At 44.4% G+C, this 25,383-nt stretch overlaps 1 protein-coding gene across 1 annotated transcript; it reads right to left on the reverse strand.

The window, feature by feature from the left end:
* Window positions 1–388: 388 nt before the first annotated feature.
* mrps5 (mitochondrial ribosomal protein S5) lies at window positions 389–22,716 on the reverse strand. Its single transcript, XM_012840442.3, has 11 exons — window positions 22,624–22,716; window positions 21,590–21,730; window positions 17,893–18,018; window positions 13,346–13,579; window positions 11,715–11,749; window positions 3,020–3,110; window positions 2,417–2,463; window positions 2,248–2,305; window positions 1,684–1,746; window positions 1,401–1,537; window positions 389–894 (listed from the first exon to the last, which is right to left on the reverse strand). Exons 1-11 carry the CDS (start codon window positions 22,670–22,672, stop codon window positions 670–672), a joined length of 1,206 nt encoding a protein of 401 aa, XP_012695896.3. The 5' UTR covers window positions 22,673–22,716; the 3' UTR covers window positions 389–669.
* Window positions 22,717–25,383: the final 2,667 nt, after the last annotated feature.

Below are 25,383 nucleotides of genomic sequence, written 5' to 3' on the forward strand. Positions count from 1 at the left end.
GTGCCCCTGCAGAGAATCTCTCTGCATTATGCATGAGGCACAGAGGCTTCCCCAAGGGGCCACTTACAAGACAAACACCAGACACACACACACACACACACACACACACACACACACACACACACACACACACACACACACACACACACACACACAGAGTCTAAACACAAGATAAAATCAGTGTGCGGGTGGGAAAATAAAATATGAAGGTTAAAGGCAAGGACAACAAACAGGACTTGATGAGGCTTTGGTGTGTGCTTGTGTATGGATGTGAGTGTGTGTGTGTGTTTGATTGATTTCATGCATGTGGGGTGCTGACTGTTGTGAGTGGTCTGAGCATCCTTGCAAGTGAAGGCTCTTCCCAAAAGAAGAAGACAAAAAAGAGAAGTGCCAACTAAGCCTGGCGGCTTAAAACTTTAATCAGCTCATTATTGTGACAACATGACATACGCAGATACACTTGCACCCGGTCTCCTGCTCCACATACCCAACCAGAACAGAAACATATAGAACTATACAGACCAAGAACCAGTCCATGTGCGGTCAAATCAGTCATTTTAGTTTCAGTTCATAATGAAACAGTGGCATATCCTGGAAGGATTCATATGACCATGAGCAGGTAGCCTCTGAAAGGTGGTTCAAAGGTGGTTTCTGACTGGCCAAGTTGAATCACCAGATGGTCCTTTTCACTCCCGTCCATACGGAGCGCTTCATCCCCTGGGCTACCTGAACTTCCTTCCAGTTCAGGCGCGTGCTGGGCACCTCGTCCTCTGGCTCGGGGTCCTGGCGGGCTCCACCCGCGGGCTGGGCAACAACGATGGGCAAGGGGCCACGCTCGGCCTGGAACTCCACCACGTTCAAGCACCTCTTGTCTGCCAGAGTCTGGTGTGTCTCCTAGAGAAGGAAAGAAAGAGACAGGAACATGAAAAGTAATTATAATAATAATAATAATAATATACTTTATTTGTATAGCACCTTTCATACAAAACAATGCAGCTCAAAGTGCTGAAGTAAATTAATTAATTCAATGAATTTTCCTCTTGAACTTCAGAAACCAAATCCCAGTACTGCTTTGTGGACAGTAGACTAGAACTATGTGTGTGGACAGATCCTTTCTTAAATGACCCGTGCTCACAGTTTAAAGAGGGCCGGGTCTCATTTCTTTGTATTCACTGTTCAATATTCAACTTTGCATTCACCTGTACATTTTGCGCTAATATATTATATATATATATATTTATATACATTATATATAAGCATTAAGTTAGGGCGAATGACAAGTAGAAGTACCTGCCACAGAACAGTCTGGCAATGAGCGGAGTGGTCACTTTTTCATATTAGAATGTTAACCTGTCCTGTCACTGGAGGAAGATCTCCACGGCGACTGCTGTGTGACTCACCTGATTGGCCAGGCCGTGGAAGAGGGCTCTGGTGATGTTGAGGAGATTGACTGAGCCCTCTGCTTTAGCATACAGGTCCTGGACGCCAATCAACTTACACAAGGTGATGATTGCTCTGTGGCAATGCAGACCGTAACCTACACACACACACACACACACACACACACACACACACACACACACACACACACACACACACACACACACACACACACACACAATTACTAAGAGCACCCAGAAACAGACTGAGAATCTGACATTTTGTATTTAGGTCAGCCGTTACCTTTGTTTTGTTTCTTCATGCGTAGGGTGGTCTTTTTGAATTTTGCTTCAATGTCATGGTAAACTAGAAAACAGGGAGAAAATGGAGTAAGCTTTGTAGTGATGTTCATGGTCCTTCAAAGGTCAGTTTGCCAGGTCTTAAGCTTTCATTTGGCATTGCACGAGCACACACACACACTAACTGCTCGATTTTTTGTTGTTGTTTTGGTGGTGGTTGACCTTTAGATCACGACTCAGTGGATTTTGTGTGTGAAGCACTTCCTGTGGGCTGTTTCACACCAAATGTGTGAGGCGAATGACAGGGGTCACAGAGTTCAGATACACACCTGCCACATACACACATGCGTGCCCACACACACACACACACATATATGCACACACAAAAGCTGAACATTTGCTGTGGCTGCAGGGGGCCTGTGATTCAGTGTGTGTATGAGAGAGAGAGAGAGAGAGAGAGAGAGAGAGAGAGAGAGAGAGAGAGAGAGAGAGAGAGACTGACGCAAGTATCTGCCCACGCTAGAGTCCAACGGAACTGTGGTGATCTGTCCAAGGGTGTGTGACTTACTGGTGTGGTTGTTGTATCGCTCAATGTAGTACAGGTAATGTATGGCTCTGTTCTTTGCCTGGAGATACAGGAAGGCGGTTAGAGTTAGCCTATTATCCCAACAAAATAGGAAATGCAATGCAACTCACACACACAAACAAACCAACATCGTATATCAGCAGAAGCTTACTTTTCTCAAAGCTGTGGTTCTGTCTGCTGCTTTCCCCACGGCAAACCCTGTGGAGGTGGAGGTGTACACACACACACACACACACACACACACACACACACACACACACACACACACACACACACACACACACACACAGAGAAGTTGCTCTTTATGAATAATATTATAAAACACACTGCATACAGAGGCAACCATTTCTACTCTAGGGGCCAGGAGATAACACATTGGACAACATTATTAATCATAACATTTGGGTCTGTGGAAAGATGTAGCCCATCTGTTTCATTAACTCTTTTTAAAATTATTAACATTTAGAGGGAACCAAATATTCAATCCCCTTTAGAGGAGAGCAAAGTGAAATGGACCACAACACTGACATGACGGTTTATTAAACTTTTCCCGTAACTTGGAAACACGAGTTACAGGAATGACATTTTAACATTAAATCATTTCATCTCACTAGTATGTCATTTACGAGCCACAGAAGCCTAACTTCAACCTGCATTCATTTGAGTAATAACTCTTTCTTTTTCACCCACTCACACCTGCTCAGTCTACAGACAGACACATAGATGGACGAAAATACACACAAATATGTCTCACCTGCAGCTCCGTTACCGTTGCCCACGGCGACAAGGCAGCTGATGGACCTCTTCCTGCCCTCCTTGGCCGTCATATGGAACACACTCTTCACCTGTCAGTCACAGAGAGACACACACACACACACACACACACACACACACACACAAAACAGGTTAGGTGCCTGCCTAGTCTAGTGACAGCATCCCCACAGGCAATCCCCAAAGAGAAGCCCCGTGGGAGCCCCCCAGGAAAACCAGGACTACAGCATGATATGATTTCAGTGCTGCCACATTCCTTCTAACTGCAGTAACACTTCTACCCACTCCAGCCTGCCATTCTCCTCCATCAATGGCCTTCTTTCACCTCCCATCTGCACACAGGCCTCTGACGGAGACGCCACGAGAGCTCATTTGCAATTAAATCATGGACGCTTAACGACCTCTTTGATTTCTGTACATGCCATTTGCAGCCGAGAAAGAGTCGGAACGCTGTTATGGCTTCACAATGGACATTTACTGCTGGCTTTTATTGCGTGTGAAATGCCTTTTTTTTTTTCATAACGCCTCTACCCAGCCAAAGTGAGTGCCAAGATGGCCTCCCGTCCACACTGGATGGGCCAGGTCCAACATCAGAACCCTGGGGCACTTCTGTCCTGAACTAATATGAGATATTTACATGGAAGTCAAGCGGAGTGTCTGATTGGGGAGCAAAGGGTACATGGATACCTGTAAGGCCCGACCATGCCAGGGGCCAACATGACATTCTAGTTGTGCATCATAGCTTAGATAGGGTATTTAGGTACGGTCCTTAAATGGTCCTGCTTAATGCTGCTGCAATAGTTTCTGTGTCAAATCCACCACAAGCCACCCCTAGTGCAGGGTCTAATGTGTCCATCACAAACACACACAGAAGTGAGGATGCTCATAACAGTTCACACACTCACACACTGCCTTGACAGTCCAGCTGCCTCTGAGCTGTGTAACGTCTGTGGCGTCAGCCTGGCGGTCCACCAGCAGGGGGCAGTCTAATGCTACGCAGCCTTGCACGGCTTCAGCTCTGCCCTTCACTTAACACAGAGGAGCTGCGGAACTATAGGTTCAGATTCTAGCCTAACCACCTATCAGCACCTCTTTCTAGCCTCCATTAGAGCTATCCTCAACACAACATGGCCACATTAAACTCCACTGGATGGGGTGAGGGAACGAGGGAGCTAGAAGAGAGAAAGGTAAGCAGTGTGCTGAAGGAGAAAAATATGGAGGGGGAAAACGTGAAGAGAGTGAATGAGATAGAGAGAGAGGGAAAGAGAAGGAGAGAGAGAGAGGCAGATGAAGGAAGAGAAAGAGACTCCCACTTGCAGGCTGTCGGTGTAGCTTTGGCATGCAGCGCCATCTGTTCAGTCTGACTGGCACAGCACAAGGGGTGATATTAACACACACACACACACACAAACACACAATCATCAGTCAAACCCCTTCTTTAATGATGCTCCCTGTAATTCCATATTTTTCTCTGCCTATAAACTTCCATCAGAACAATACTGATCATGATGATCATTCATAACCCTCATATACTTATCACGCAGATTGGATTAAATAACTGAAACACACACACACACACACACACACACACACACAAACACACGTATGCAGGCTCACTCACACACACACACACACACACACACACACACACACAAAATCAGAAGACAGATGGAGAGGGTAGACGTTTGCTGAAAGCCAGCCAAGCGGAACCAGCCTTGTGCAGAGCAGGCCTGTGTCTCAGAGACACCCACACTGCTGTTCTCTCCTCTGTTCTCAGAGCTGGGCTATGGGCTGTATGCTCCTGAGCAAATGCCCTTGACGTATTCACCCAGCAGCCTGGGGTACAGGCTCCAGAGCTCAAGACCAGCCTGGGGTACAGGCTCCACAGCTCAAGACCAGCCTGGGGTACAGGCTCCAGACCTCAAGACCAGCCTGGGCTACAGGCTCCACAGCTCAAGAGCAGCCTGGTAGTGGTGATGACAGGGATGGCTGTGTGATTGCACAGGGACTTTGCCTCATCATCAGCAGCAGCGGTGGCAGCAATGCCAGTAGCAAACTGGAGAATAAGGACGAGCGAGAGTGGTCATCCTTAATGAACACGGTTAGCAGCTGGAAAACATTCCTCTAATATTTCGACTGCATCCTATTGTAGTACAGTATCACAAAGCTAGAGTGTGACTACAATTCCACTCCAGAGAGAGAGAGAGAGAGAGAGAGAGAGAGAGAGTCACTGTAAGAGAGAGAGAGAGAGAGAGAGAGAGGGAAAGAAACTGAGAATAAAACGCCAAGTGGCTTAACAACATTGTTGCTTCCGCTTATTGCAGGGGCTTCTCAATGTGCCAATGTGCAACACACCAATTACCTCACAGACAGACAGACAGACAGACAGACAGACAGACAGACACAGAGAGAGACACACACACACACACACACACACACTGATTCCAGCAACAACAACAACAACAAAACCCCACCCAACCACGCTGAATCGCAGCCCCAGCCCCCTGCTCCCCCAAACACACTGATTTGAAGGGTAATTGCAATCTCCAATTACAAAAGCATAAAGGCATCAAATGAGCTCCAGCTCTACTCGTACAGAAGCAGGTGGAACGAGACTGAACACTGGTGAGAGAAGTGTCAATAAGACAGCTGCCGAGACAAGACAGCGGTGTGTGTGTGTGTGTGTGTGTGTGTGTGTGTGTGTGTGTGTGTGTGTGTGTGTGTGTGTGTACATATTATATATCTATATCTGTATATACACACACACACACACACACACACATTTAAAGTGCTCCTTTTCAGCTGCTCACAGTTCTGTCAGGCGATAACAGCAACACATCTTCATTCCTGGATCCTATCTCTGCATCCATCAATCTATCTCTCTCCATCCATCCATCAACCTATCTTCCCATCGCCATTTCTTCACATCCATTTATCCCCTTGATATGGTCTGCCTCCCCCTCTCCCTCCCTCCCTGTTTCAGGGGCTATCTTGGCAGAGTGCTGGTGTCCTTGGGAGAAACTTCTAAAGGTTTACAGGAAACATTTAATCGAATTAATTTGCTTTTACAAGAAAATGGAATCCCATAAACCTATGCACAACTTTAAGGACAAGGCGCTGTGTGGATGACATCACCAATGCTAAAAAAAAAAGACACATTCTTATTTGTGTGTACACACACACACACACTCACACACAGATGTATATTACACATGCTCCATTCTATTACATTAGCTGACCTTAATGGACAATCAACCACTGAAGGACCCAATCCTTTAGGTGAGAATCGTCAATACACTCAAACGGAAATGGCCAGATGGAATTCAGTTCAGTTATGAAAAAGAACAGAGATTTTACAAGCCATGTGTCACAAATCATTTCAAATCCTGCTGATGGAAGACGTCCTGGTAGCACAGCCCCCATCATTGCTCAGTAAAGCTCCACCCTAAAGGCACTCTGTAAAACCCTGCAGTGTAAAGAGTGATTTATGCTTAAGCGTTTTCAGAGAAACGCACGGACACGCAAGCCTTTTCACCCCTTGCAAGCTTTTTGAACCCTTGCGTGCGTCGACCCATTTTTCTATCCACGCGTCAAAAATCTACACAAGCCTCACGCAGCCTGCAAGGCTGTGATTGGTCTGCTGGTCTGTTGACTACATCCTTTCTGGAGTCTCACATTTCCGGTTTTCATAGCATAATACCGCCATTTTTAAAAGCCAAGTTAAACCCCAGAAGATTTTGAATCATGAATAAGCAAGAATAGTGTGTGTCCGATGGAATGTGGATCAGGCAGAATTTTTCTGTCCAAGCCCGCCCGTGTCTGACAGAGTAGTGATCGAGCCCGACAGCCATTCAAATATATTGTCCAAGCCTACCAGAGCACAACGGAGTCAATGTCTCAACTGTTCATACTAATGACAAGTTTTTTATGAATATCCTGCAGACTCTCACAAGCTTATTCTTGATGATTATGAACAAACATAACAGAAGAGGTCCGAAGATATGAGCACCTTTACAACCCCTTCTTAAACACGTATAAGGACGTTCAAATGACCGTGAATTCATGGAGAGAATACTATCCCATTTTCACAGGAGACTTCACCTGCACAGCAATCGGGGCATATTTGTCAAACGCGATAAAAGATACTGCTCTGATCTATTCCCATTCCATACTGAATATTCTGTTTAGATCAAAGGTTTGTTTCGACATACCGTGATATTTCAGATTAAATTGCAACATATACCTTCTCAGAGGCTATTGTCCGACGATAGTTATGTGGACTGTGACTGTTTGGACAGAACGCGCTAATTCACCGAACAAATACTTTCATATTCATTTTCCACCACTTGTTAGTCATGTCATTCATTCATATCGATGTGAATCAATCAATACTAATACAACTATAACTGTGATGTGTTTTTGTTTCATTTTGCAACTTATTTACTGTATAATCAACGATAGCAGGTGCCGTTTGTAAACATTCCACATTTTATTTGCTTAAAACACACAGCAGTACTGTCAAATCAGTCACTCGGCTATCACCTGACCAATACCTTTCAAACTCGGTGATAGTATTCACAACTAATTTGTCCTTCATTCTATCAAATATGATGAAGTTTGGTATTGCACTCGTGAGGCAAGCGTGAGTAGAGTTTTGTTCGGTTATCTGGCGCTCTCTTTCTCTCTCTGCCACATCCACCCTGTAACCTGTTGCTCCATTATACATTATACATTATAGGAGCAAGACCATTATAGCCTACAACACTGTATTAACATGAGATGGGGGACCGGGATGAAAATGTGACCTGGAATCATAGTGCGAACATTTTGATTGACGTCGGCGAATTAATTGCAGCGGGACAACTTACCGGACTTTTACCGGAGCAGGAAAGTGGGTGAAAGGCCAATTCTGACGTTAGGATACATTTGTGACACGAAATACAAAGGTTGGCGATTCAGTATGCTACAAGTGGCAAAAAAGACAGCTGATCCACCAAAAAAATCAACCTAAAAGAAAATTGACATGCTTGGTTGGTCAGTAATCAGTCTAGAGAGGGCAGATAACCGAACAAAACTCTACTGACGCTTGCCTCATGGGTGCAATAACATATGCCGTTTAATCATATTAGGTAGAATGAAGGACAAATTAGTTGTGAATACTATCTCCGAGTTTGAAAGGTAGCCTATTGGTCAGGTAATAGAGTGACAGCTGATTTCCTTTCTGATTTGACAGTAGCCTACATCAAATGTGGAATATTTACAAACGGGCACATGCTGTCTTGGATTATACAGTAAATAAGTTGCGAAATGAAACAAAAACACATCACAGTTAAAGTTGTATCAGGTAGTTTTGATTGATATGAATGGATGACATGAAATGGCGAAAAATGAATTTGAAAGTATTTGTTCGGTGAATTAGCGCGCATTCTCTCCAAACAGACGCAGTAAACGTTTTTTTAATGTCATCCTCTGAGAATGTAGTATGTTGCAATTTATGTGATTTCTTTGCAGATACATAAGTGGTTCCCCAAGGGTTGTGCGTGTTGCAAAGCAATTCAAAGCCACAACTGTAGGTTTTATTTTGAGTGAAGTAAGCATATTTATTGCAGCGGGACAAAGGAAAAAAACTTACCGGAGCATGAAAGTGTAGTGGGCGAAAGGCTTGATGTTATGAATACATGTGTTACACGAAATACAAAGGTTGGCAATTCAATAGCCTACCAGTGGCGAAAAAGACAGATCACATGATGCAGAAATTTGTTTATTGATACATCTTTTAATGACGGCCACAGCGCTTTAAAACGACATGTTTATAAGTTAAATTATTCGAAGGTGAAAGATAGAAGGCGAGAGAATCGCCAGGTGTACCTGTGAAGTGGAGTTAACTTGCGGCCCACACCATTGTATTACAAACACACATAGCCTACATAATGAGAAGGTACACCTGGCGATTCTCTCGCCTTTTATCTTTCACTTTTGTATGTAACTTATAAACACATCGTTTTAAAGCGCTGTGGCTCTCCTTAAAATATGTGTCAATAAACAAACTTCTACATCATGTGAAGCAGACATGTTGACTTCACTTCTTATTAAGATATTTTAAATATGAAATGTTCAATGCCTTATCGTGCTGATGGCTGACCTGAGCCCTAGTATGATTTCTAACTATTTGTCGAAGACGGCCTGGCTGGTCGGGTCCAGTTGGAAGAGGTGAGGAGATATGAACATTTATACAACCCCAATGATCTCGGTTGCCATCATTCACTGTGTGTGTGGACAACAAGACCTGGTAAATAAACAAACCAACGACTTCCACACACAAAGACGTCATTCTCTAGGTCGTCTTCGACAAAAAACGTTACTCCACCTATTGAATTGCTTTGCAACACGCGCAACCCTTTTAGGAACCATGAATTGAAACGAGTACATTTACACAACAGTGTGAAAAGCCACAGCCGCTGTTGCAGAAGCATGCTGGCCCCACGTGAAGCCTCACTACTGCAGGACCTTACTGTACCATCCCCACGTGAAGCCTCACTACTGCAGGACCAGTAACATCCCCACGTGAAGCCTCACTAGGATGTCTCACTCTAACACTATTGCCTTCCTAAGACAAGGTGCTTCCTGCAACGCTGGTCTGCACTCCCATTCATCCTGCTGCAGAAAACACAGGAGTGGGGGTTGGGGTGGGGTGGGTACTGGGGGTGGTGGGGATTGATTTTCACCGCACCGTATTTGTTTCAAGAAACTGTATTGCAATTCCAGCTCAGCTCTGGTAGCTGGCGCTGCAAGGAGACGGAGAGCTAAACGACGCTCGGGCTCTGGCTGGCGTTTTCCTCCAAGCTCTGAGCGAATGCATTTTAATCAGAGTCTGAGGAAACGGCAGCCGCCGCAACAGCAACAGCTGCAATGCAATAGGAAGTTGGAGTTACGAAGGGGAAAAAAAGCCTCTCAGCTTCTTTCCATCTCATTAACTTTGACTTTCTGCTGCAATTCTGGCTTTCTGCTATTCTCTCTCTCTCTCGCTCTCTCTCCATCCCCCTGACTCACTGTCCCTATGGCTTTTCATGTCTTTGTCTGTCTCACATCATCCCCATCCACGCATCTGATGGCTGATATATGGACTATGGAGTGTTCTGATATGGTTCAGCTGGGGTCTTTCATCAGATGCCACTGTATTGGGTTGGTGGGGGCAGGGGAGCTGGTGGGGTTGGGGGAGGGGGATTAGGATGGATTACCCAGTCAGGTGGAGTCGCTCTCTGAACCGCAGCCAAGTCCACTGGGGCAGAGACAGCGCACTTGAGCCAAGATGGCCTCCTCCGCCCCAAACTGTGCCTGCAGTCTTCATCCACCCATCTCTCTCTTTCTCTCTCTCTCTCTCTCCCCCACTCTCTCCCTCCCGCTCTTGCCAATTTAATCAGGTTTTATTGGACAGATCATGAACACATTCACTGATGAGCCAAAGTAATCTTACAGGATGGCTAATAATTAAGGAAAGACAAAGCACTGTAATGTTGTTGTACAATTATCTACCCTCTCCCCAATGTCCCTCTTTCTTTCTTTCACCATTCTCTTCCTCCAGTCCCATGCTAATTCCATATCCTGAAAGGCTGGTAAACACCATTACGAGAACAAGAACGAGAACGAGAGAGAGAGATAGAGAGAGAGAGAGCGAGAGCGAGAGAGAACAATGAGCTATACATCTGCATTGGGGCTACACCGAACACAAGTATTTTAAAACCTCAGTCTCCTTCCCTCCACCTCTCTTCCCCTCCATCTCTCCCTCCCTCCATCTCTCGTTACTAATGGGGATTGATAGGGAGGGCCCAACTTTGTTAAGGGATATTAGTTTTATCAGGCACAGGGCACTTGTTTCCTCTGCCCCAATCCAGCTGCATCATCAACGGAATAAAAACAGGAAGCTATAGCAGATATAGACCATAGCCGATCCTAAAGAGCACATTTTGAAAGATACACACACACACACACACACACTCAGGCTTTTTTTGCAGAGCTGAAGGAACCTAACCACATGGATCAAAAGCTTCCTGAAAATCAATTTATACTTTCCATCCTATCTCTTGGCACACTGCATGGCGCACACACACACACACACACACACACACACACACACACACAAGCTTTGGCCAGTGAGGTAGAGGAGTGAACATAAAGGTGAAGCTCTTTCTGCATTGGTCTTCGTCATATCACAGGGTTCCAAGGTGGCAGTTTCTAAAGGCAAACTATCTCTCTCCTTCACACACACACACACACACACACACACACACACACACACACACACACACTAAAGACCTGTGAGCGGGCTCTATGTGTGTCGCCTCAGTGAGTTCAGCTGAGGTTCAGCAACTTTGATCTGAAAGCCTCATGAGTCTGCTGCTGCATACCCTAGTGAGACAGTACTTTCCCACACACACACACACACACACACACAATCCTCTCTGAGGAACTGAAATGCCTGACATCACAGAAAGTTGGTATTCTTCAAAGCAATCCCATATTCCCATATTCTGACTTTTTCCCCTCACACCGATACGCACAAATACATGTGCACAAATACATGCGCGCACACACACACACACACACACACACACAAACACACACAAAGTTTAGTGGAGTCACGTGAAGCTTGTTTACAGAGAATGACAGTGGGTTCTTACCTCGATCACACGGGAGTCAAATTCTTCATACGTTTCTGGGGGAAAACAAAAAAGATGTTTAGTTCAAAACGGGTGACAACAGGAAGTAAGGGTACATTTTTTTATAATAATCAACTAGACGTATAGAAAAAGCAGCTAAAACCCAATCTGGGGCTGTCTACTGACTGCTGTTTAAAGGTCCTCTCCTGGCACTAAGTAAACCCCTGAAGAAACATCTCTGTTGCACAAAATTACATATTTAGAATTTTTTTTCATGAAAAATCCCTTCATGGAGTCTTGGAGTCTTAGATGGAACTCTACACCTTTGCCTCATTTAGTATTTGCAAGGTTATGATTATGCAAATGACCTACTCCAGGCTCCTCCTATGATAGCTCTCATTTCGATATAGCCTGATGCTAATGATATCCAAATCCCCACCCAAGTTGTCCCTTAGGTATGTGAGGTATGTAACCCAGGCTATTTTTGAGTTGTTGGTACACTGCAGTTCCAAGGTAGAAATACTCCGCCATGACGCTTATTTCACTCACGATATGTCGTATATAACGTAAAAACACACCATATGGACATGTTAACACGGTTAGAGGCTTGTTTTCTCTGGAGGGGGGCCTTTAATAGAAAATGTTGACGGTAAGCGCAATGCCGGGGCCCTGACCAGCTCTGGCCTTGTTGCCCATCTCCCCTGCCACACTATGTGCAGTAGATCTGCTGCTGAGGAAGGGTTTGACTGTGTGTGCGTGACATGTACTCGCTGGCTAGACACATCCCCCATGCTGGTCTGGGGAACCAGGTCTGCCGCTGTTGCACCTTTGGCCATGTGTTGGGGGAGAAAAGCGGGGAGGGGAGGGAGCAGTTGGGTAGGCAGGTGCTTTCCGCCGCCTCAGCCGTAAATCTGGCTCATCCAGCTCACGACTCGTGGTTCAAGGCTACCGCGGTCATCAAGGGGGGACGTGGGTTGAGTGGTTTACGTTGGCATGGAGATGACAATGGCGGAGCGTCTAACGGGATTTAAGAGCCGGGCCTTTTGGGGGCTGACCCGTCAGGTGAGGGGGGAATGGGGGATGGGTGCTGGTGGTGGTGGGGGCACTGTGGTGTGATGGGTGGCGTGATTTAGGCGCCCGTCCACACCACCGGCCAACAATCCATCACCGTGGCAACTGCGGCGCACAGTCTGCCCCTCTGGCCAGGCAAGCGAGAAGAAATGCAATCGCCACAGAAGCTGCCGGAACACGGAGATAAACAACCGCTGCGCAGCGTGTAAATTAAAGGGAGATTGCACCGACGGTGTGTGTATCCCCATGATAATGGGTCCGTCTGCTAGTCTGAGTGTGTGTGTGTGTGTGTGCGTGTGTGAGGGAGAGATGGAAAAAGAGAGGATGGAAGCAGCTGCAATGAGAGAAGTGAGATAGCGAGGGGGCAGTGTGCGAATTTGGGTTTTAAGTTTTATGACCTTCTAGTTTATGTGTTTATGAGGGAGACAGAGAAAAAACAAAGAGCGTCTCACTTTTGTTGCTGAAGTGTGAAATAGAATAATAATCCGTTACATTGTTCCTCTTGTAACACCAATGCCTTATCGGCCCCCCACACACACACACACACACACACACACACACACACACGTCCTCTCTCTCACCTCCGTTGGGGCCAGGATCTGGGGACCCGAGGCTGATCCCTCCCCAGGAGTTGCCTGTCCAGCCCCTCTCTCTCTTCACCCGCATCTTGCGGCGCTTGTCCCACTCGTCCCTCTGTCTCTCCATCTCGGCCCGCAGCTCCTGCTGCTCCGCATCCCCTCGCCGACCCATCGACTGCACCGCGCCTGCCTTCACCACCGGTGCATTCAGCCCGGGCCACAGAAAGCCCGCTCGCCCTGTGTACACACACACACACACACACACACACACACACACACACACACACACACACACACACACACACACACACACACACACACACACACACACAGACAGATGAGACACCAAAAGTTCACACACACACACACACACACACACACACCACGGATGTCATTAAGGATGTCAAATACTAACCAAACAAGTATATACATGACACTTACACAGCTAAATCTGTCATCTGTCTATGAAACTCACACAAACGCATGCGCAGGCACGCACGCAGACAGACAGACAGACAGACAGACAGACAAACACACACAGACAGGCACACAGACAGGCACACACAGACAGACACACAAAGACACACAGACAGGCACACACAGACACACACACACACACACACACACACACACACACACACACACAGACACACAGACACACACACACAGACACACACACACAGACACAGACACAGACACACAGACACACAGACACACAGACACACACACACAGACACACAGACACACACACACACACACAGACACAGACACACAGACACACAGACACACAGACACACAGACAAACACACACACAGAGACACAGACACACAGACAGACTGTGGAGATGGGTGGCTGTGATTAGGCTGCAAATGTTGGCAGTGTGGCCTGGATGGATTTTAATGAGCTCTCAGTGGTGGAGAGCACTGTCACCGAACTCTTGTAATTTAATTTCCAGTTGTACCCCTCCTCTGGTAGACAAATGAACAGAAGGCAGACAGACAGACAGACAGATAGATAGAAAGAGACACTGAGTGTGGAGAGAAAGAGACAGAAAAGAAGGAGATAGAGAGGAAGCAAGAGAGAGAGAATGAGAAAAACAGAGAGGGAGAGAATGCAAGTGAGAGAATGAGAGAGAGGGGGGGGGGAGAATAAATGACTAGAAATACACAGACCAGCTCCTCAGCCCTCTGATGCTGTGCAAATGGAGGTCCCCTGCTCAGCTGTTACAGGAACGGATCAATGGGGGAATAGTTGAAAGCGAGAGCGTCTCTAAATAGAGACTGATGGCTCTACGTGATTAGTATATAAAGAAGTAAACGGGAGTAAATGTGTGATTAGTTTAGCCCAGGAGAGACGTCGTGAGAGGGAGGAGAGGGAGAGTGATTACAGCTCAGTTGAGGAGACAGATGAGCGTTTGATTACTTAAAGGAGAGAGACTTCTCAGGGCGGAGGTCAGATAAGGTCATGTTGCCTGGGAGGAATCTGAATGAATGTGGACTCCCTGATAGGTGGATGAAAAAGAACTGTATTAAATCAACTGTATTAAGATGATGAGCTGTGAATGTGTGAGATAGTGAGACGTGTCTCTAGAGCAGGGGTGGGCAATTAATTTCCCCAAGGGGCCACATGAGATAGTGGGACTGTTGTGGAGGGCCGGACCAATAGGTTGAACTCAATTCTGCTCAATATAAGTTGTATCTCTTTATAAAATAACATTAAATTGTATGGTTTTGGTTAACTGCTGTAAGAGTAGATGTTACATTTAGGCTATAAAAAAAAATTGGTAACATTCACCTAAACGATTTTGAAAATAAGCATGTTTTTGCAGTATTAAAGGTGTTCCCAGACGATCAATACACATGGCACACACACACACACACACACACACGAGAGCAAGCTTGCAATGCAATAGTATAAGTATACAAATTAATATTAATATCAATTTTTATCAGCGCAAATGGTCGCAGACACACCCACACGCACGAATGTAGGCCTACGGAAATAAAAAAATATCCCGCTTATTATACGGTTACTTGACAAAACAATAGAAGACATTTCTCCAAAATACCTCTTTTTAAGGATTTTGTTGCCGTTTAGTTCTTCACGCAAATGCGAAGCAACCCACCTTCTGACTTCAAGTTTCAATGACTTTCAGTTACGTTAAATGACCGGACTACTTGCGTTGCGGAATGATATGAAAGATGTGAATTAGAAGCACAAAACCCGTTGCCAATGACAGCAGTCATACATATTTCGCAGCAGTGAATTTACAGACCTGCCAACGTTGGGATGGCCCATTCAAATCAACGGAACTTTTTGGAACATTCTGAAGAGCCGTATAATAAGTACAGGTATTTACGTTTGATTCCTAATTTACAATTGACCTCCGCGGGCCGCACAGGGACAGCCAACGGGCCGCAAATAGCCCTTGGGCCGCACTTTGCCCAGGTCTGCTCTAGAGTGATAGTGGTGGAGTGTGGACTGGTCCTGGGCAGAGGGTGCTTAGGACTGGGGAAGGGGGGAGACGAGCAGGGTGTGAGGGTGTAGGACCGTGCCCCGTTAGTTCTCTCAGGATTGTTTCATGGCTACGTGAAGCCATTTAACATCATCAGCGAGTCGCTGGGATCAATTGGAGCCCAAGACGGTCTTCGATCGGTGAGCTGACTGAGAAATTAAACTTAGTTTCAGACATGTACAGCAACAGCCAACTGTTAAGGTAGCTCCCTTAGCTCGAGGTAGATAGGATAGCTAGGTTAACTGGCATCACACCTTAACTATGACCATCATGGAGTATTACTTTATTTGAGTCACTATACTGGACATTTTCGGCAGTGCTGACCTTCATCTCACGGGGTTCCTGCTCAGTATTCGGTAACATGCTGTTTCATGTGGGAATGAAGACACATGGAAATTTGTTGTGATTGATGGCTAAGTGGGAATGGTAAAGGTTATCTATTCCGGATTGGTTTTTATCTGGCATTATTATGGATTTCATATGTGAAACAGGCTTATGTCATGATCTGCATTGTCGGAGGTTATATAAGACATTAGTAGCATCTAAATGAATAGGGAGGTGAATAATACAATAGGTTCTAAGTGAAGAGTAATAGATGGACTGAGACTTGTAATTGCATTTAAGTCACGGAGCAACGTAGAAAATACAAGAGTAAGCATCTTGCAGAAATAGAGACCATCAGTATAGTTAGATTAGATGAAGCCTTTTATGGTAAATGTACACCAAAATAATTGACACAGCAAAGAAGTTCAACAGCATGCATTTAAAAGATGCTCCTACATTAAAATGCCATCCCTTTAGCCAGTGCTAATGCGAGATAACAGCAGGGCCTGAACCCCGGATATGACTGCTGGGATATGACTGCTAGGAGGACGGAGATAGCCACCAACGATTTGCCAACTGTCACAGAGCAGGAACAGATCAATATGTTTATCTTCCTTGAGGTGATAAGTGAAATTAGCTTAGAGTGTGTGTGAGTGTGTATGTGTGTGTGTGTGCGTGTGTCAGTGATGAGTGGGCTGATTCGAAATAAGCGGGTGCCCGCGGACATCCACGGTCAAACAAAAATATTTTTGAATGCTATTCGGGTTAGTCAAATATCGCCTAAAGACTTATATCTATATTTAAGCAGTAATATCTGACTAAAACATGACTGGCCGAATGAATCCAATCTCAAGAAGATGCAGCGCAGGCTTTACCTCTGACCACTGCGTTAGTGGAGATGGAGATGCTGCGGGAAAAGTTACGTTCGGGAGAGTACAAAAAGTCACATAACGAAGTGTGTGAAGTATTTGGGGACGTTGGAGGCGAAGTGCAGTATCGGGGGATAATAAACAACAGGGTTGACACAAGACTTAATGATCAGTATCCTGGTTAAAATATTGCTGACATTGTCGCATGCATTGCTGCCAACTTACAAATATTTCCCTACATGGCACTTGTCAACTGAACTGCTTTATAGCCTAATATCCTTGACAAATTCAGGAGAATGTTAAGTGTTTGACCAAAGGATGTTGTTAAGGCTCCTGTTAGGCTTAGCTAATGTGTGACAGGGCATTCACCTAACCCAAAGAATGCACTAATGAATGTATACAAGTCTGCACTTTTTGGCAGCAGATCTGGTAATAGGTTGGGCCTAATTTTGCCTGGTTTAACGCTAGTGGTTTGAGTTGTGGTTGGGTTGCATTAAAGCATTGGGTGAGATTGGGTTGCTTGTGAGTGGACCCACGTGTCGTGTGTGTGTCTGTGCGTGTGTTTCTGACTGTCTGACTGTCTGTCTGTCTGACTGTCTGACTGTCTGACTGTCTGACTGTCTGACTGTCTGACTGTCTGACTGTCTGACTGTCTGACTGTCTGACCGTCTGACCGTCTGACCGTCTGACCGTCTGACCGTCTGACCGTCTGACCGTCTGACCGTCTGACCGTCTGACCGTCTGACCGTCTGACCGTCTGACCGTCTGACCGTCTGTGTGTCTGTGTGTCTGTGTGTCTGTGTGTCTGTGTGTCTGTGTGTCTGTGTGTCTGTGTGTCTTACCCTCTCCGATGTTCTGGCCTCGGTTCAGGTCCTTCTTGAGCTTGCGTTTGGTTCTCTTCCCTCGGCCCTTCCTGGCTCCGGATCCTGTCTCAGCCAGCACCCCCCGCCACAGCTCATCCGCAGTCACTGTCCAGAGGCAGACCAGAGGCAAAATTACTACACAATATCTGCCCCACAAACACACGCTCACACACAGTCATACACACACACACACACGCACGCACACATAAAACCCTTATGAGCACTAATTAGGAAAAACTGAGAGGTATCCCCCAAATTACACACTTTTCACACCCACAGAGCTCCCGTTTCTAAGCCATCAGCGAGAAAACAAACATTGACGCGGCCAATTACACACAACAGTCCTCAGAAATCTCACTGCACTGGACAGGACAACAGAGGAGTGGGAAACCTAATTCGTCACACATCATTACAACCTGTCATTGATAAAGTACATCACAAAAACAGCACCGCCAATAAAGGGAGGAAAAACAAGCAAACATTAGCTATCTCCGCAACACACTCCCACAACCCTTCAAAATAGCAGAACCACACATTTCAATCAGGCCGTCACACACAACAATTTACCCAAAATATGACAACCAAGCTCACAAGCACAACCCCCCCCTCTGAAGTCGCGCAGAGCTGTGTATTTGTTTGTTGTTCGCTCAGAGATGTTAATTAGTGCCTAATGACAGTAGATGGAGAGTTACATCAAGTCTAATGATGCGTCAAAGCCCAAACAAAAGCAAGAGACAGGGAACGTCGTAATGCTACCTGACAGCACTGTTACGCAGACACTTCACACATACATGTACACACACACATGGCTATACCTACACACCATCACTAACTCATGGGTGCACAAACTATTTATACTGAATCAAAGAATGTGACTGCCCTCCATCCTCACATTTACATTACATTTACATTTAGTCATTTAGCAGACGCTTTTATCCAAAGCGACTTACATATGTGCGACTTACAATGTATACACATTTTACGTTTACACATTTTACATTTACACTGATGGCACACTGCACATCAGGAGCAATTAGGGGTTCAGTGTCTTGCTCAAGGACGCTTCGACAGGGAATCGAACTAGCAACCTTCTGATTACTAAACGACTTCTCTACCACTGTAGCCCCTCACACACACACGCGCACACACACACACACACACACACACACACACACACACACACACAGGAATTGGGTTTCTGACAATTTATGGATCAGTAAACTTACGAACTTACAGTGCAGTCTGGAGGATTGAATTTTAGGCAGAAAACCACAGTCATTCCTTGTCTAAACTTCAGCAGTATGGGTCCAGAAGCTTAGACTTATTTCTTCTTGTAAATCGTCGATGTAGGGCAACACTAAGCAATATTCACTTGGGCTGCCATGTTTGAGTGATACACTGTCGGGACTTTAGCTTTCTCTGAATTTCAAAATAAAACATGTATGTAATGTGTAATGCTGTGTAAAGTTGGCTCAAAATGAGCAGCCGGCAAGTGCCAATGGCATGTAGATTTCTATTTTGATCAACATTTATCATATGAGCTTACAAACTCAGAAAGAAAGAAAGAAAGAAAGAAATTGCATACTGTAGTGTACTGTGGTGTTTAATTATTCAGACCCATATGTTTGGCTAATTAAGCTTCCTTCCCATACTTCTAATTAATAAATATGCACTGGATCCAGTTGTTCACACAGAAAAAGGAAGGATAAAAGAAATAAGAGAGTCCTTGAGCTTCTTTTGAAGTGGATTCAAATGCTACAGCACCATGATGCACCACAGTTTAAAGTTTGAAGAGGCTGAACTGAGAGAGAGAGAGAGAGATATATTTACAGTACGGCTCGTTTGCCTAGAATTTCAAACCTAAATAACACTGGCTTAAAGAAATAGTACTTATCTATTATCTAATAGTGATCATTTGTCAGTTGAATAGCCAACATGGGTGCAGTCTGTGTAGACAAAGTGTCATCTATATTAACACAGCGCAAATTCTCTGAAAGCTGACCGAGCTATCGTCATTAAATGAAGCAATCTTTTAAATGTATCAGTTTGAGATGAAAGACAATTAGAACTGATGGATGGTAGGATTGGAAGTTGCTCTTCTGCACAAGTAAGTCAAATCCAGCTGAATAAAAGGATTTCAATGAAATCATAATTCCTGAGAATATCTGTAATTAAAAGGCAGGGTGGGCAATTCACAAACACTGCTCACTCAAAAAATGTTTTGTTACATTTCTTGAAATCCTCTTTTCACTCCCGAAAAAAAAAGTAATCTGTGGCAGCCATTGGGCTGTAAAAAGAGTCCAGAGTCTTCCACAAGGATAGGCAGATATACTGCTATAAAAAAGCTAGCAGGCTAGTTGCACAAGAATGGCAGAGAAAGTGCAGCCAAAATCTCCAGTTCCACCTACACCTACAAGAGCTTGTACTGCAGTTCAGTAAACGCACTCACCACAGGGAGATGAAGCCAGGCAGTTTGTAGTTAGTGTTGTGGCGGTCAGCATAACAACCTATAAGCTATAGTCCTATATTCCACCCCAGGAGATCAGAAAGTAATGATGGCGACAGTTGAGGGAGATGAAAGTACTGAAAAGTGATGCCATGATTGCTGTATTTCTGTTGCACAGGTAATTATCAAAAATAGTTTGTTTTTGGTGGAGTTTGTTATTTTCTTTAACTATGTAGCCAACACAGCTAGCTACTTAAGTAGCTTATGTTTAAGCTCAACACTAATGCTAGTAGACTGTAGCTATGCTGTGTATGTAATATATTTGTGTGTACATTTGCAGGTGTTTGGATTGTAGTTGTGAGCAAATGTCAATTGAGGGCATTTATCTTATCTTTGTCTATACTGACTTTAAACAGGACATCTTACAAATGTGGTGATCTAGCTTTTTTTTGTGTGTTTTTGTACAGAGACATGAGGTAGTTGGATGAGCGATGAGACCATTGCTGCTCTCCTCTGCCCAATGCAAAACCCTCCCTCTCTCGTGGACTCATGGCCCAGTAGTCAGGCAGTGGGCTTTTATGTGTTTTGGAGGAGTGGCTTTGGAAGGGTCTGGGATTTTTTCGGTGGTAAAGTTTCAAACTCTATCTTACTCTTGCTGGTTTCTCCAGAATCACCAACTCTACCTTTAAGGTTGTGTGATTAAGTAACCATAAAGTTGAGCTAGGCCCCCCCCCACCTCCCATCCCCTTTCCATGCAAAAAAAACATGCACTAAAACATTTCTTCACTTTGGCTTGGTTCAAAACATTCACCTATCTGTATGTAGTGTAAATACATCAATCAAGATTCACACTAATACACTGATGTTTTAGAGCATATAGTGAAATATAAAAATACTCAAAAACAATCATTTGGATTATTCACCATACACCTCAGACCAGTAAACTACTTCATGTACTGTACTTAGACTGATAACACCACTAACTTAGAAAGTGCTGGATCTGGAGATAACAAGCAAAACTACCCTGCACTTCAAATAACCTGTTTTAATGCACTTCACACTGCATTTCACTATACCCGTTTTAATGTATTATGAATTACCAATGTGTATATAAATAAACTTGCCTTAAAAATCAAACCAACTGAAAATGCACTGCCATGACTAACTATGGCCACAGTATCCTCACTTTGTGGTAATGATACAATAATTTAAACGGTGTAGGACACTTACACTTATTGAAGAAGCTACCATGCCTGGTCTGTTGCCATGCAACCACAGCAGGTGCTGCACAGGTCCAGTGCAAGGGGCTCGGTCTTGATAGGCTGGAAAGCTGAAAGGTGCCATCAATTACTCTGAGTGATGTCCGAGTCCCTGTCATAATAGAAACGATATGCAGTTACAACAAAGATTAAGGTGTATTTACACAGTTCTCTCTTATGACTGGAGAGTGGTAGATTTTGTTCTCATTTTCATGAAAATAGACATAGGTGATACTAACTGTAATTAAATAACTTGTGAATAAGGTAACACGTCATTTAAAAGAAAGTGTAGGCTATAGGTGCTGGATACTGCAGGAATGTCAGACCTCTTTAAAAAGGAACATATGTTTAATTTGAGTTGATTTAAAATGAGACAGCTTACTGACATTTCTTCAATATCTGTAAGACATAACCTACATCAGTATATTTATGCCTTCGCTACAGCGCTTTCCATTACAGGCATAACACTGAACCGAGACCTACACCAACAGGAAATCCCCCACTATTTAAAATACCAATTAACGTTACCTGTAAAATATTCTTGAAATAATCAAGGCGATAATTTACGTGGGTAGCTGGTGTGCAGTGAAACTAGCAACATCGTGCAGGACACATGCTATACCTGGGTATAACACCCATATGTCTATGATTGCACCTAGCAGTAACGTTAGCTAACTTAGATGAGTAACAAGTTGACGTGCTACATTGTGAAATGTTTCGCCTCGCTTGTTCAAGCACCTACACATATACTACTACCTATTCAAATTCAACTCCTTGACCAAGTTGCATAGAATATATTGGATGTCAGTCAGTGTCTGTGACCCTTCTGCTTATGGCAAGGGATGACAGACTAGCAGTGGCTAAAGCTATATCGCTTTGAAGATCTACATGCTTAAATACTCTGAGAATTCGCTGTTGTTTAACAGACAGCAGAAGGACACACTAGGTAACATAATACAATTAAATAATTCACACATAAGATAATGAAATGTCTAGAAACAATACCTCCCAATGATGTACGGAGGGCACAGCACACCCGTATGGCCGCCGCCATCTTTGAATTCTGCTGGTCCTAAAGAGAATAACAAGTAGTCTAATAAAGTGCCTGTTTGTAAATATGTAAGAATAGGCTATAGACTTCTCAACAGTGTTTGTGGTCATGCAGGATGAAAATATTTGGCATACAGTTATCTTGTGAAGAGGAAGAGAATTGTTATTTCATTTTCAATGTTACATTTAACCAACGTTTTGGTTCTCCACGAAGTTCAGATAAGGAAGATCATCTTACTGTACCGTCCATCTCATAAGCCGCCTTAGTTGAAAGCCTTTGGCCGTCTTTGGCATTTTGACAAGACACACACACACACACACACCTCTAACTTTTAAACTGACACTAAAACTATTATTTTAACATTCAAAACAACCCCAGTGATTAATGAAGAGGAGTTAGATATACCAGAAGTGAAAGGTTCCTCTGGGAGTAGCATGGCATCATGGTGTCCATCTGCCCATTATCAGTAAATTATAGTTACTGGTCCTCTGTGCTGTGTGCTATCTCTTCCTCATTGCACAGGTGCCACTAGCCCTGAAATGTGAACACAGGAAGTCTCTCTGTTTCCTCTTATCTGAGGATGTTGCCCATCATAAAAGGTTTTTATCTGGGCAAAGAGGGGAAATGAGCGTGAGAGCATGAACACAAGAGAGGAAGACAGAGAGAGAGAGAGAGAGAGAGAGAGAGAGACTAGGATATGCCTTCATCATTGCGATACACTGTCACCATGATAATCACTAACTAACATCTGCAGGCGGAAAAGCGCTGTAGCGGCGAATCTCCTGGACAGCATTACTAATTTTCTATATGAAAGACCAAGCTGTCATGAACCGAATTAAGATTCACTCTACTGTCACTGCAATGGCCAAGTAGAGACCTTAGTTTTAATCATAAAATCAACAGGAGGCAAATAATGCTGCCAGATTATGCTGAATTGAGTGGAGAGAAGGAGATGGGCTGAGTTGGGGGGGGGGGGGGGGGGGGGGGGGGGGCATACTGACTGGCCGACAATTAGTAGTCCCTGGGGGTTCGACTTCAGGATACGCCAAAAGTCGGTGGGTTCTTCATCTGCGTTGCACACACTTATCTTATATGCATAAGGAGTGAGGGAGAATGAGCGAGAGGTATAATTAAGACAACTCAGGTTTGTGTGAAAGCATATTGGTTTTAGACGTGTCTTTATAATGAACCAGCCTGCTTCTAGAGGTGTGAGTTTGACAGGGCAGCTGAGCTCTTTGACAGAAGCTGACCAATCAGTGTGTACTGTCGAGCTATTTTTTGGCAGCCAGACTTGAAAATGGTGCAGCAACTGACTAATTAACGTCTACCTGACACTTCCTCTCTGGGTGTCCAAGACGCAACACAGCGTGCAGTGCCTGTTCGATTTAAGCCATTTTGGAAATGTCATCCCAAGGTTATGACTAAATCCTGGAGGCCCATGAAAACATATGAAAGGATCTTATGCATACAACAGGCACTTAAGTCTTAGTAATCCATTTAAGGTCATGGTCATGTTTGGAATGGCTTTCAACATGGTTTCAATTGGTACAGAGGGCAGGGTTGTGTAGGGGTCAGTTCAGGGTCAGAGTTTAGATCAGGAACTAAGGTCATGGTCTGAATTGATTTCAAATGAGGTCCTGTCAGATCCTTTTTCCAATGCTTGAGTTATGGTTCTGTAAAACTGAGGGATTGCAGTCTTGACAGTGACTCTGAATGCCAGTGCATAGTACATGGATGTCTTGTTGTGCAGTACATTACAGTATATGAACAACACATTATATATAAAATCTATATACAGTATATATTAAAGATTGCTGAGCTGAACACAGAGAGAGAAAGCAGCAGAGAGAAAACAATGGGTGGTCTTTCCTACACTCACATGTTCAAATACAGCTCACATAAATGTGGTCTCATTAAATGTGCTCAGGGCAGTACACATTCACACATACACACCACACACACACACACACACCCACACAAACACACACACACACGCAAACACAAACACACACACACACACTAACACACACACACACACACACACACACACACAAAGACATACACACATACAGATGAAGGAAGTGCAGGTTTAGTAGTCACATAGTGATAGTAGTCAATTGCCATGCGATATGCGCCACAGTGCATGTAATGCAGCGTCTCTGTTGTGGAGGGAGAAGCAAAGTCAAAGGACAAGGAGACTGCATCTGACAGGAGGACTGTCATGTACAACCATGTGAACTAATCAGAGAACATACGCACTCTCTTTTTCTTTCTTTCTGTCTTCTTCTTCTTCTTCTTCTTCTTCTGTCTCTTCTTCTTCTTCTTCTTCTTCTTCTTCTCTTTTTCTCACCATATCCTGATGTCCTTTTGCATGTCTGTGTTGTGAGCATCCCATGTTTGTCCTTCTGCTGAAAAGCAGCTATATTAAGCACTGCACCATGATGTGGTGGGAACAATAATGATTGTACCTCTGTGCAGAGTCATTAGACGTAATGGCTTTCATTTGTGGTTAATGGTTTGGGTGCCTTAACAGGCACACTCATTTGTGTTTTCCATTCTGTTTTTGGAGGCTGAATGTTTTCCAATAAGCTCAAAGGGGTGTCAAAAGCCCTTCCAATACATTTCCATACTTCATTACCAGAGCCAGCTACAGAGGATGGCAATATTGGAAAGCAGTTCTCAGTTCTCAGTGTAAAAGTATTTTTTGCAAACAC

The sequence above is a fragment of the Clupea harengus genome, chromosome 13, assembly GCF_900700415.2.
Source record: "Clupea harengus chromosome 13, Ch_v2.0.2, whole genome shotgun sequence".
In the NCBI taxonomy this organism is placed as follows: Eukaryota; Metazoa; Chordata; class Actinopteri; order Clupeiformes; family Clupeidae; genus Clupea; species Clupea harengus.